This window comes from Syngnathoides biaculeatus, chromosome 17, assembly GCF_019802595.1.
Source record: "Syngnathoides biaculeatus isolate LvHL_M chromosome 17, ASM1980259v1, whole genome shotgun sequence".
NCBI lineage: Eukaryota > Metazoa > Chordata > Actinopteri > Syngnathiformes > Syngnathidae > Syngnathoides > Syngnathoides biaculeatus.
Genome location: NC_084656.1, coordinates 1,353,915 through 1,367,457, shown reverse-complemented (window position 1 = coordinate 1,367,457; position 13,543 = coordinate 1,353,915). Strand labels below are relative to the sequence as shown.

The window sequence follows — 13,543 nt, the reverse complement described above, 5'->3', positions numbered from 1 at the left end:
AGACCAAGCTTCTTTCGACAGCCAGGGATCAGATTGCCAAGGTCCCTGCCTCTGGTCACCATCCAGCTCACACTGCAACCAACCTCTATGGCCTGTCCCACAGCCCATGAGAAGGGGGACCCACATTACCCTTTTGGGGTAGGCCCAGCCATCAGATACTTGCATCTCTAGCGAAAATGAGACAAGAAGATGACACCCTGGAGTTTGACGCACTCAGCCCATGTTCCCTTGGGAATGCGAGGACAAGGAGACGACGGTACATTTGCTGTGGCAATCTATTGCAAAGAAACAAAGGTTTTTGCAAAAAATGAGATAAACGTAGGAGGCAGGGTACACCCTGAAGTTTTTGCCAGCCAACCGCAGGACACATAGACAGACAACAGTCACACTCACAATCACACCAAAAGGCAATTTAGAGTCTCCAATTAATCCATGTTTTTGGGATGATCAGGAAACCGGAGTGCCTAGAGAAAACCCATGCAGAACGATGAGAACATGCAAACTCGACAAAGGTGGGGCCAGGATTTGAAACCCAGTCCTCAGAACTGTGAGGCCAACGCCCTAACAGGTTGCGCCACTGCAACGCCCCAACAATTCTTACTTGATATAAATCCGCTGGTTTGAACCAAATTAATCTTAAAATGAAAAGTAAGGATCAAAGGAAGCGTGCTCTGGCCCCCGGTTCGAGCTCAGGTGTGAAAACATCCATTTTTGCTCCTCCTTCAGGGATAGAAAAGGCCTAATGACACACAGGGTTCGCACGCGGCCCTAAAAGTCCCTAAAAACCCCTAAATTTTCGAAGGTGCATTTAGGGGCTCTTAAAAGTCCTTAAAATCCGCGAAAAACGGTCAAGCCCCTAAAAAGGCCTTAAATTAAAAAAATATCAAAGGAAGGACCTCTACCGCCAAAATTCTCCCTAAAAAATAAATTTCTTTTATGTAAAAAAAAAAAAATAGAGATCCGTCTGGCGTCCAAATCAGGCGGAAATTGTCAACGGAAGTTACCCTGTTGACCACTAGTCGCCATCTTGTCGATATTCCATTGTTTGTTTCTGTGAGTAGGCATTTCACTTCGTCTTCGTTATGACGTAGCGTAGTTCTTTCATCGAGCCAACATGTATCACGGGGAAATGCATTTTTCAAGAAGCTTGGGTTGAAAGTAAGGAGTTTGGGAGCTGGGTTTGTCGAGATCCAAAAGATCGGCACATGTTTTACTGCCATCTGTGCAAGCAGAGTTACCAGCTTGAAAAGATGGGCGTCAAAGCGCTGGAGTCGCACCGGAAAAACAGCAGACACGCTGATTTGGCGAAGACTCTCTCATCTTCCGTTGGTATGAAACTGTTTCTAAAATATCAAGATAGTGAAGCATCAGCTTCAGGCAGTGGTACTAGCAGTGCATGCGCACTAGGGATCGCAAAAAAACGCTTACTTTCATAACCGGTTTTAAGCGAACAGCTGTAGCAAAAAAACGGTACCATAGTGGTGTTTACATAATTCACCCGCGGGACCTCGAGTCGGGGTGCGGGGTTCCGCACAGACTGTTTTTGTTGTTGCTCTTCCGGAGTGACGAGTTCACAGAGTTCCCCCGTTATGCGAGTAGTGTTTTGATGTCTGCCAATAAAACAATTTTTGTTCCTGTGTCAGACACTCCGCCTCCGACTCCTTTTCTCCGGCGCTACACCATCGATCATTAATTTACTCCGCGGTAATGGGGTAGTTTGTATACAATATTGACAAACAAGCTTGTTGAATGTGGCTTTCAACAACACACTCGTGTAAGTTACATTTTTATTTTGTAAAAAATTTTTAATGTTGACATTTTTCTTTCAGACTTTCAGAAAGGGCATGAAAGTTTTCCGAGCATTTCCTCGATGCCATGTTTGATGTTTCTTTGATTTAATTGAATGTTCTTTTGAGTCCAACTTTACTCTAACAGCGAAACTTGGAAAAAAAGTGGAAATGATGTTGAAAAAATAGTGCAATGTGGAGTACCGGAACCGGAAGGAATGATTGGAAATTTTAACCGATTTCGAAAGTCTGATTACGGTTTCGGTTTAAAAAGAAAAAAAAAAACAAAAATCGGTTATAACCGGTTATTTGTAACCACTTGCGATCCCTAATGCGCACTTACAGTTGTCCAGCCAGAAGTCAGGCTTTATGAACGTAGTTCAATACACGAAGACAGACTCGTTAAAGGCAGAGATCGTGTGGACTTTAAAAGTGATCTGCAGCCATTACAGTTACAAATCTTGTGAAAATAATTTGAAAGTGTTTGCACTCATGTTCCCAGACAGTGACATTGCTAAAAACTACCACTGTGGGGAAAGGAAGACTTCGTACCTGGCTACATTTGGCATCGCTGCCCACTTTTCATCTCTACTGCCTCAAAGCCAAAAAAGCCAGAATAGAGACTGACATATCTACGCTTATTGAGAAGGCTGACGGGCTGTGTGAGGAGGCAGAAAAAAGAGGAATCTGAGGTTTTTCACCGAGGCCAATGCACTCAGAGGCAGAGCAAAGGACAAGAGAGCCACTTTGGCACCTCTGCAGCAACAAATAGAGGAGGCACTGGGTAGGCTCAAGGAGCTAGAGTAGGGGTGCTGAAACAGACATCAGTATCATTTGTGTATATAGTTGCAATTGTAGTTAGAATCTGTTTTTCTGTATACTGTTATGTGAAGATGTTGACAATGGTCATATCAATGAGAACTACCACAAGGGGCGACAGGTGATCACTGTCACAGGTACCGAGATACTGGAACATTTGATGAACCAAGAACGGTTGATGGCACCATTGGGTGAGTCTTTTTTTCCTTACTCTTGATTTCCCACGATGGCCCTAAATTTTTCCGTGTCAGCCCTAAATTTTTCGTGTCAGCCCCTAAGAATGCCCCTAAAAAGCCCTTAAATTTTTTTGGTCAGACTGAGTATGAACCCTGCCACACTTGGCTCACTTTTTTGCAAGGATATCTTGGAACATGTGCTCTTCCTGGCCAGTGCTCTGCGTTTTCGGGTCTGTTGAGATCCACTTGGATCTCCTGGATTAAAACTACACGATTACACCCTCACTGATGTGATGCGGACCCGTCAAAGAGCAGTCTCAACATATGAGTATACCTGCTCGTGTCCTACTATCTGTTGTTGGAACCTTTCAACCTAACACATCAGGTCAGGCTCCTTCCTTCCAAGAAGTGACGTTCCATGTTCCGAGAGGCAGTTTCTGCAGCTGGGGATTCGATCGGCAAGGTCTTTGGCCTTTGGCCACTGCCAGCTCGCACTGCACCCGATCCCAATTGCCCTTCCCACAACTTGTGAGCCCATGGGAAGGAGGACCCAACGCTACCGTTTCGGGCTGTGCCCAGCTAGGCTCCATGGGTGCAGGCCTTGCCACCAGGTGCTCCCCTTCAAGCCCCACCTCCAGGCCCGGCTCAAGAAGTAGGCCCAGTTGACCCGCATCTGTGCGAGGGTACCCTTGATCCATTTAATTCTTTCATACTAGGACTCCATACCCGTGCTTTGTCTGGTCTCTCGGCTAGGACCTCTTAGTCATGGATGATCCTGACAATTTAGCTCCTAGGATTATTTGGAGACACGAAGCCTACCACCACAAGAAGGTGACTGCTTCCAGTATTGTTGGCGAGAACACCTGGTATTAATTTATGAAATGTGGCATCCAGGAAAGGAACTTTGAGGGACAGATTGTGGTGAACTTTGCAACAAGGATGGAAATGGCAGTAGTGAACACTTTTTCCAGAAGAGGCAGGACCATATAGTGACTTACAAGAGCGGAGGTAAACAAGAGGCATATGATGACATGTACACCTGGTTGGACACAAAAGAAGGAGAAAAGGATCTCTCCAGGTTGGCCAGACAGAGGGGTAGAGATGGGAAGGATGTGCAGCAGGTAAGGGTGATTAAGGATAGAGATGGAAATGTGTTGACTGGTGCCAGTAGTGTGTGAAAAAGATGGAAAGAATACTTTGAGAAGTTGATGAATGAAGAAAATGAAAGAGAAGGAAGAGTTGAAGAGGCAAGTGTGAAGGACCAGGAAGTGGCAATGATTACTAAGGGAGAAGTCAGAAAGGCACTACAAAGGATGAAAAATGGAAAGGCAGTTGGTCCTGATGACATACCGGTAGAGGTATAGAAACAATTTGGAGAGATGGCTGTGGAGTTTTTGACCAACTTATTCAACAGAATACTAGCGGGCGAAAAGATGCCTGAAGAATAGAGGAAAAGTGTTCTAGTTCCCATTTTTAAGAACAAAGGCGATGTTCAGAGCTGTGGGAATTATAGAGGAATAAAGTTGATGAGCCACACAATGAAGTTATGGGAAAAAGTAGTGGAGGATCGACGCAGGACAGAAGTCATTATCTGGGAGCAACAGTATGGTTTCATGCCTAGAAAGAGTACCACAGATGCATTATTTGCCTTGAGGATGCTAGTGGAAAAGTACAGAGAAGGTCGGAAGGAGCTACATTGTGTCTTTGTGGATCTAGAGAAAGCCTATGACAGGGTACCAAGAGAGGAACTTTGGTACTGCATGCGTAAGTCTGGCGTGGCAGAGAAGTACGTTAAAATAGTACAGGACATGTATGATGGGAGCAGAACAATGGTGAGGTGTACCGTCGGTGTGACAGAAGAATTTAAGGTGGAGGTGGGACTGCATCAGGGATCAGCTCTGAGCCCCTTCCTGTTTGCAGTGGTAATGGATAGGCTGACAGATGAGGTTAGAATGGAATCCCCTTGGACCATAATATTCGCAGATGATATTTTGATATGCAGTGAAAGCAGGGAGCATGCAGAGGAACGATTAGAAAGATGGAGACATGCACTGGAAAGGAGAGGAATGAAGATTAGCCGAAGTAAAACAGAATATATGTGCGTGAATGAGAGAGTTGGAGGGGGAAGAGTGAGGCTACAGGGAGAAGAGATAGCGAGAGTGGAGGACTTCAAATATTTAGGGTCAACAATCCAGAGGAATGGTGAGTGTGGTAAGGAAGTGAAGAAAGTGGCCCAAGCAGGTTGGAACAGCTGGCGGAAGGTGTCTGGTGTTATGTGACAGAAGAGTCTCTGCTAGGACGAAGGGCAAAGTTTATAAAACAGTGGTGAGGCCGGCCATGATGTACGGATTAGAGACGGTGGCACTGAAGAAACAACAGGAACTTGAACTGGAGGTGGCAGAAATGAAGATGTTGAGGTTTTCACTCGGAGTGAGCAGGTTGGATAGAATTAGAAATGACCTCATTAGAGGGACAGACAAAGTTGGATGTTTTGGACATAAGATTTGAGAGAGCAGACTTCGATGGTTTGGACATGTTCAGAGGCGAGAGAGTGAGTATATTGGTGGAAGGGTGCTGAGGATGGAGCTGCCCGGCAAAAGAGCGAGGGGGAAGACATGAGGGCATTTGAGGTTAGAGAGGAAGATGCAGGAGATAGGCTAAGATGGAAAAAGATGACACACTGTGGCGACCCCTAACGGGACAAGCCGAAAGGAAAAGAAAAAGAATGCTTTGCTGTTAATTTGTGTCTCAGATGTTGGATGCAACGTCACATATCCAATGTTCAAACTGATGAATGTTATTCATTTATTTGCAAATATTTTCTCTTTTTGAATTTGATGCCTCTTTTGTTGCCACTGTCCCACCTCTTTTTCAAAGTTTTCCAGGCATCAAAATAAAAATGGTTGAATATTTGCAGGAAAAAAAAACATCCATCCGTTTGAACAATCTTGTTTTTGTAATGTTTTCATTGGAATATGAGTTAAAGGATTTGTAAATAATTGCTCTCAGTTTTTGTTTTCAGCAATGTCTTACTTAGTTGCTGTTGTATATTTCAAGTTTTTTTTTTAAATGTAATTGCTAAGGTCTGCTTGAAGCAATTTCCTCTTTGGTCATTGAAAACTGTTCAACATCCTTCTATCATTTCACATTTGCAAGCTTCTACATGTCTCCACTTGCTGGTTACAGCAAGTATGTAGACATTTATTCATTTACCAGCATTCTTATACGACCCCCTTTTTTTTTTTTATTAAAACATCCAACCATCCATTTTCTGAATCACTTATCCTCACTTGGGTCGTGGGTGTGCTGGCTTCTATCTCAGCTGGCTTCAGTAGAGAGGTGGCGTACAGCCTGAATTGGTCACCAGACAATCACAGGGCATGTGTAAACAGGAAAAAAAAAACATTTGCACATTGCATCGATGGGTAATTTTGTTTCCAGTTAACCTATCAAGCATGTTTTTGGAACCAGGGAGGACTACCTGAAAATCCCACAGAGGCGTGGGGATTCCACACAGACTGGATTTTAACCCGGGACCTCTGACCTGTGGGGCATTTGTGCTAACCAGTCAATCACCGTGCCACACTGTTGTAAACATAACTAATAATATTTTTTTAAAAAACATGGTTACAGTCCAAAGGGAATTCACAATATAATGCCACAGTGAGTCAAATGTCACTTGACTTTAACCCCCAGTTAAAATATTCAGTGAATAGAGGAAAGCACTAACCCTGACAAATTATAACTGATGTTTTTTATGAAAGCATTCAATCTTTCCGGTGCATTAACATTTTTCATGGGATTTGCTCGCTTTGAAGTTATATCATTACCTCTTGCACCCTTGACAGAGTCACATTGTAGTTCAGGACTTGCCCTAGACAAAAATCTTATTGTCAGTACATGTAATTTTGGTTTCCTCAACTAGCCACTCGAAGAGTTTCAGTGCTTTAGAGGAACAATGAACAGGGTGGGTAGGAAGTTTCTACTATACAGTGTGCATGAGATTGTGGTTATCTGATCATTCCTCTTGGTCTCTCTGGGCTTAAGTAGGTATTGTGTATTCACACCATCAGCCCATTTGAAAGAGTTGAGGAAAAAAAAAATAGTTGCCTTGTCATCCTTTTTCATCAGTCCAATTTGCAATTGTTGACATTCACTTTTGAACACCTAGATATGGAATTACACAGTACCTTATCTCAGTCAATGCAAAATTTAAGGAAGGATTTAAATTGACTTTTTAAAATTGTTTTGCCTCATGTGGTTTGTGATTCAAAGCCCCCTTATGCTTGTACAACCAAACACACTCCTCTTCTCAGCAATGCAGAATGGCTGTAGTGACGTATGTTTTTCCATCACATGGTGTGCAGCTCAGAAAGAAATGGTTCCAGCTTCACTGACATAAACAGAGGGCTTATTGGTTTTTGACACTAATATTTTACCCTATGTTTATACAGTATTTTTCCACCACTGAAGCGCAAAGTTATAGTGATTGGATTTTGTAAGGGTTATTTTTACTGACCCCATAGGGACTATCCAACATTGAACTCGGATAATATTACATCAATCAAATCCGTACTATGTTCAAAAGAGGCCCAAACAATTCTTTGTATTTAATTTTCAGACACGCCACTCTATGTTATCAAGTGAAATTTGTTTAATTCCCACTATAGTTTGAGACCTACAACTTTATCTTTGCTAAGAGCATAGGGGGGAAAAACTGTTCAAAAGGTTTGATTCTGATGGACTTCTCTTGGCTCTCAGGTGTATTGCAATGTTTTTTTTTATTTGCCTTTTACACATCATATATAACAGGTAAACCCTGAGATTCTGAACTAATGTGGGACTGAAACATTTTTACTGGAGCAGTAGTTCGTGTAGGTAAACTTCCAATTTTTCTGGACTGTAATTCTTCTCACATAAGTTTTGAATACATGTAGCAATATTCAAGCGTTTATAGGGAATACTAAACACTATGGGTTTATCTCCATTGCAGCTGGTGATCCTGTGACCTACCTACAAGTGGATGACGCAATAAAGCTTTGTTCTGCCCATGAGCTGGTTTTAGAAATGTTCAGGCTTTACATATTTATTTACTTGTTAAAAATTCATACTCAAACCTTGTCACATGCTGTTAGAGAAGGTCCTCTTAAAAGCTCAAGTTATCGGTAACTGGACGTTTTTTTAATAACGAGGAAAGCAAAAGATGTGAATTGGATCTTCTCCGCAAGTGTTCAAATGTTCATCACGAGGTCACTGCCGCTGTCACTCAAAGGTAATAATTCTCTTTCAATACTGTATCTCAATTAATTTGGTTTTCAGGAACCTTTTGAAGATGGATTTGCCAATGGTGATGAGCTGACTCCAGCTGAGGAAGCCGCAGCAAAGGAAGCCGCTGAATCCAAAGGCGTTGTCAAGTTTGGCTGGATCAAAGGAGTTCTGGTTTGTAGCATTACATATCTATTGCATATCCCCATAAAATAAAAAAGTTAAAAGCTTATATATTCGGACAGATTGTACTTTACTAGAAAAAGCTACATGTTGTCTTTGTTTTCTTGTTGTCATGTCTGTATTTTAAATTATATAACTTGGCAGGGATGGTTTTTCTGCTGCATATAAGAATCACTCATTTCAAGGTTCATGGTACTTTTTATGTCAATTTTTCAATATGCATAACACATAGAGGATTGAAACCATGGTATCCAAGAGCCCATGGTGCCACAAAATATAAATACAACAGGGTGATATTATATACTGTATACCGAACAAAAAAATGCACCGCTTTTGTTTTTGCTCTCATTTTATGAACTAGAGCGAAAGAGCTCAAATTTTTTCTTCATACTCAAAATGCCATTTCCCTCAAATATTGTTCCTAAATCTGTGTTAGTGAGCATTTCTCATTTGATGATATAAATCATTCCACCTCAAAAGTGTGGCATATCAAGATGCTGATTCGGGCATGATTATTGGACAGGTGTGCCTTGTCGCTGGCCACAATAAAGCCACTCTGAAATGTAAAGCCTTGCCTGACCCTCCACAAAAAAGTCCAAAACTCATCAGAAATGAGTCCGATTTACTGGCAGTAGTGCAGACCAAACTCTGACACCGGCCATTCAGGGACTACGATATGGGGGTTAAGTACCCCGTACTCCCGAAGGACCCAACACAGGACTCCTCCGAGACACATGCTCAAACGCCTTCTCAAAGTCCACAAAACACGTGGTGTGGTTTGGTGAACTCCCACGCACCTTCGAGGACTCTGCCAAGGGTGTAGAGCTGATCCAGTACTTCACGGCCAGGACGAAAGCCACATTGGTCCTCCTGAATCTGAGATTTGACTTCTCGACGGACCCTCCTCTCCAGCACCCCTGAATAGACCTGACCATGGAGGCTGAGGAGTGTGATACCCTGTAGTTGGAAAACACTCTCTGGTCCCTCTTCTTAAAAAGGGGGTCCACCATTCCAGTCTGCCAAACCAAAAGCACTGTCCCTGATGTCCACACAATGTTGCAGAGGCGTTTCAACCAGGACAGCCCCACAACCTCCAGAGCCTTTTGGAACTCTGGGCGAATCTTATCCACCCCTGGGTCCTTCCCTTCGAGGAACTTTTTAACAACTTCTGTGCCCTTAACCCCAAAGATAGGAAATCCCCCCTCAGAGAACCCAGACTCTGCTTCCTCATCGGAGTGGAAATGAGGAACTCTTCAAAGTATTCTCCCCACTTGACTCACAATATCCCAAGTCGAGGTCAGCAGGGCCCCATCCTCATTATACACAGTATTGCTGGTGCACTGCTTACCTCTACTGAGATGCCAGACGGTGGGCCAGAATTTCCTGGAAGCCGTCTTGAGTTCGCTCTCCATGGCTTCCCTGAATTCCTCCTGCACCTGGGTTTTTGCCTCAGCGACCACCAAAGCTGCATCACGCCTTGCCAGCTGGTACTCATCAGCTGTGTCGGGGGTCCTACAGAGCAAACAAGCCCGAGAGGACTCCTTCTTCAGCTTGACAGTATCCCTCACTATTGGTATCCACCAAATGTTCAGGGCTTGCCGCCATGACAGGCAACGACCACTTTACGGCCACATCTCCGGTCTTAGGTCTTTAGTCCCACAAAGCATCCTGGGAATACGTAAATCGCGTTCAAAGTGCATGTTTTGTGTCAATTATTTCTCCAGTCATTCTTTTGCTTTATTATTTGCTAGTGACCATAATTTCTCGTGTGTAATGTGTCTTGAAGTTGACCAAAAAAATCAGGAAAACCATTCGGCCGACGTACAATGTCCACCACCAATTAGATGCTATCCACATGCTCAAAATATTAGAGATGATCTATATTTTGATTTTGCTAGGTTTGTACTTTTATTGTTTGTACTTGTTTTTTTTTTTTTTTTTAATTATCTAAAACGATCAAAAAGAATCTTTGCGCATATGCTGATGTAGCGGTAATATATAGACAGGCTACAGAACACGCTTGTACTTGTCCCTGTAATTGTTAGAACAGAATCCCTCAACCAACTAAAAGAAATGCTCAATTATGCTAAAATATTTTATTAATACTGTGGATAACGCGTATTACAGTCTTAAATAAATAATGTAACACTACTAAATTTCGTGGAGAAACGTTTTTTTGCATTAAATATTTTGTATATAAAAAGTTAGTGCGTAGTGTAGTTTATCCACTACATTACACGTCGTTGGCCAAGCCTTCAAAAGAACCATCTGACTCATCTCCAATTTGTAAAAGATCCATAGTAGCTACCTTTGGTGCATCATCATTGATGACTTGGTCCAGTTCCAGTGCCTCCTGCATTGCATCATGAAAAGTCATCCCATCTTGCACCACAGCATGTCATCCTCTGTGCCATCCATGGCGTTTGTGAGGAAACATTTTTTGAATCCCAAGAGTCTTGATTCCCTTTGTTCCTCATTGTCAGCGCTTTGAAGCAAAGTTCCACAGTGCTCATGGCGCAGACTTTCGCCCTCCATTCGACGACAATATACAGCAGCTCTTCTCTAGTGCCAGGCCGCTATCAAAACAACACAAGTTCAAACTATGTAGAAACTCACAGAATGGTCACAAGTAGGATGTAACCTAGAGTCAAAAGAGAAATTCTCGAAGGAACTTGATGAAGTAGTTCTGAGTTGTGATTGGTGCAGATTGTAATGGACATGTTGGTGAAGGAAAGTGGGACAACAAAGAATTGATGGGTAAGTACGGCATCCAGGAAAGGAACTTTGTGGCACAGATAATAGTGGACTTTACAAAAAAACTGAAAATGGCAGTAGTGAACACCTTTTTCCAGAAGAGGCAAGAACATGGGATGACCTACAAGAGTGGAGGTAAAAGCATGCAGGTGGATTACTTTTTGTGCATCTTTTGTAATCTGAAGGTTACAGACTTTAAGGAAGTGGTAGCTCAACAGTATAGGATGACTATGGTGGTGGGGAGGAAGATTAAGAAGACAAAGGTAGAGCAGAGAACCATGTGGTGGAAGCTGAGAAAGGAAGAATGTTGTGTGGCCTTTCGGAAAGAGGTGAGACAGGCTCTCGGTGGACAGGAGGAGCTCCTGTAAAACCGGACTACTTCAGCCAAGGGGATTAGAGAGACAGGCAGGAGAGTACTTGGTGTGTCTTCTGGTAGAAAGCGGGTAAGGAGACTGTGATGGAACCCCAAAATACAGGAAGTCATACAAGGAAAGAGATTAGCAATGAAAAAGTGGGACACTGAGAGGACTGAGGAGAGGCAAAAGGAATACATTGAGATGCAACGTAGGGCAAAGGTAGAGGTGGCAAAGGCTAAACAAGAGGCATATGACATGTACACCAGATTGGACATGAAAGAAGGATAAAAGGATCTCTACAGGTTGGCCAGAGTGAGAGATAGGATGGGAAGAATGTGCAGCAGGTAAGGGTGATTAAGGATAGAGATGGAAATGTATTGATTAGTGCCAAAAGTGAGCTAAATAGATAGAAATACTTTGAGAAGTTGATGAATGAAGAAAATTAGAGGGAAAGAAGAGTAGAAGAGGCAAGTGTGATGGGCCAGGAAGTGGCAATGATTAGTAAGGGGGAGGTTCAAAAGGCACTAAAGAAAAAAGAAAATGGAAAAGCAGTTGGTCTTGATATCATACCTGTGGAGCTATGGAAGCAATTTGGAGAGGTAACTTTTGAGTTTTTGACAAACTTATTCAACAGAATTCTAGAAGGCGAGAAGATGCTTGAAGACAAGTGTGTGAAAAGTGTTCTTGTTCCCATTTTTAAGAACAAAGGTGATTTGGAAAGCTTTGGGAACTATAGAGTAACAAAGTTGATGAACCACACAATGAAGTTATGGGAAAGAGTATTGGAGTATAGACTCAGGAGAGAGGTATCTGCAAGTAACAGTATGGTTTTATGCGGACAAAGAATACCACAGATGCATTACTGTTGTTACCATTTTCAAATACTTGGGGTCAACAATCAGAGCAAAGGTGAGTGTGGTAAGAAAGTGAACGGGTCCAAGCTGGCAGAAGGTGCCTAGTGTGTTTTGTGACAGAAGAGTCTCTTTTAGGAGGAAGGACAAAGTTTATAAAGCAGTGGTGAGGCCTTCCATGATGTACGGATTAGAGACGGTGGCCCTGAAGAGACGACGGGAACCAAAGTTTGAGCTGGCAGAAATGAAGATGTTGAGGTTCTCTCTAGGAGTGAGCGGGTTGCATAGGATTAGAAATGAACTAATTAGAGGGACAGCGAACGTTAGATGTTTTGGAGACAAAATTAGATCAAGTAGACTTCAATGGTTTGGACATGTCCAGAGGCGAGAGAGTGAGTATATTGGTACAAGGGTACTGAGGATGGAGCTGCCAGGCGAAAGAGCGTGAGGAAGACCAAAGAGATGGTTGATGGATGTTGTGAGGGAAGACATGAGGGTAGTTGGTGTTAGAGAGAAAGATGAAGGAGATCGGCTTACATGGAAAAAGATGACACGCTGTGGCAACATCTAACTGAAGAAGCCGAAGGAAAAGAAGACCAATATTTGGCTTGAGGTTCCATCTGTGCGCTCGGGACCTGGTTTGGGTAAGTCATAGGAGTTGTTGAGACTTCCACCACTTCTTCTGTTAAGAAGTAAATGTGCTTTTACTTCATTACAGTGATCTAAATGTTCCTTGGTTTTATTTATTAATTATCTGCTCGTTTATCAACTATTTCGTGCAAGAGACTATACTTAACTCCCGCACCGGGCGCCGTTTGCGCCAATCCAGTTGAAGCACGAGTGAGATTTAGAGGCCTCTTTATATTAACGCGCTCACTCAGTCAATTACACCTACATTGCATCACGTAATTACCCCACGCAACACCTCTGCGCAATAGAAGAAAGCCATGGTGATCATCTCTCGTGATCGGTCTGTTTTAGTCACATGCTTTGATGACGTACTCACGTTTCCTCCCTGCTCCACATAGCACTGACTCTGCCACCTTCCCTAATCAATTTTCTTGCATTATTAAATGTATCATCCAGTCATTCAAGTCCATTTGTTCAAGCAGACACTGTTCCATAGTCGTCATTTTTGTTACTTTGTTCCTTGTTACGGAAAGTAAAGTATAAACAGTGACCAAAAAGTGTCAAGAAAACACCACCCTATGAAATCCTGGCGAATACCAGCTATAGACACACCTCTGTTTAGGAGAACAACTGCAGCACATTTTCAACACTGAGCACGTCAGTTTCACTCGAGTATAAAGGCAAACCATGCACGGGATAGCTGCAGTGACTTCAGTGCTGTC

General features: G+C 42.8%; 1 protein-coding gene across 8 annotated transcripts in view; it reads left to right on the top strand.

Moving 5' to 3' along the window:
- slc12a2 (solute carrier family 12 member 2) overlaps positions 1 to 13,543 on the top strand; it is a 149,350-nt gene that overhangs the window by 25,048 nt on the left and 110,759 nt on the right. For 6 of the 8 annotated variants that reach the window (XM_061847504.1, XM_061847499.1, XM_061847497.1 and 3 more), the window contains exon 2: positions 8,102 to 8,221. Coding sequence is in view for 6 of the 8 variants with exons in the window: in XM_061847499.1 (XP_061703483.1) it covers positions 8,102 to 8,221 (120 nt within the window). In the remaining 2 variants the exon portion in view is untranslated. Of the gene's footprint in view, positions 1 to 6,621; positions 6,750 to 7,885; positions 8,032 to 8,101; positions 8,222 to 13,543 lie in introns of those variants that run through there. The other 2 variants (XM_061847502.1, XM_061847505.1) reach the window with 2 other exon arrangements.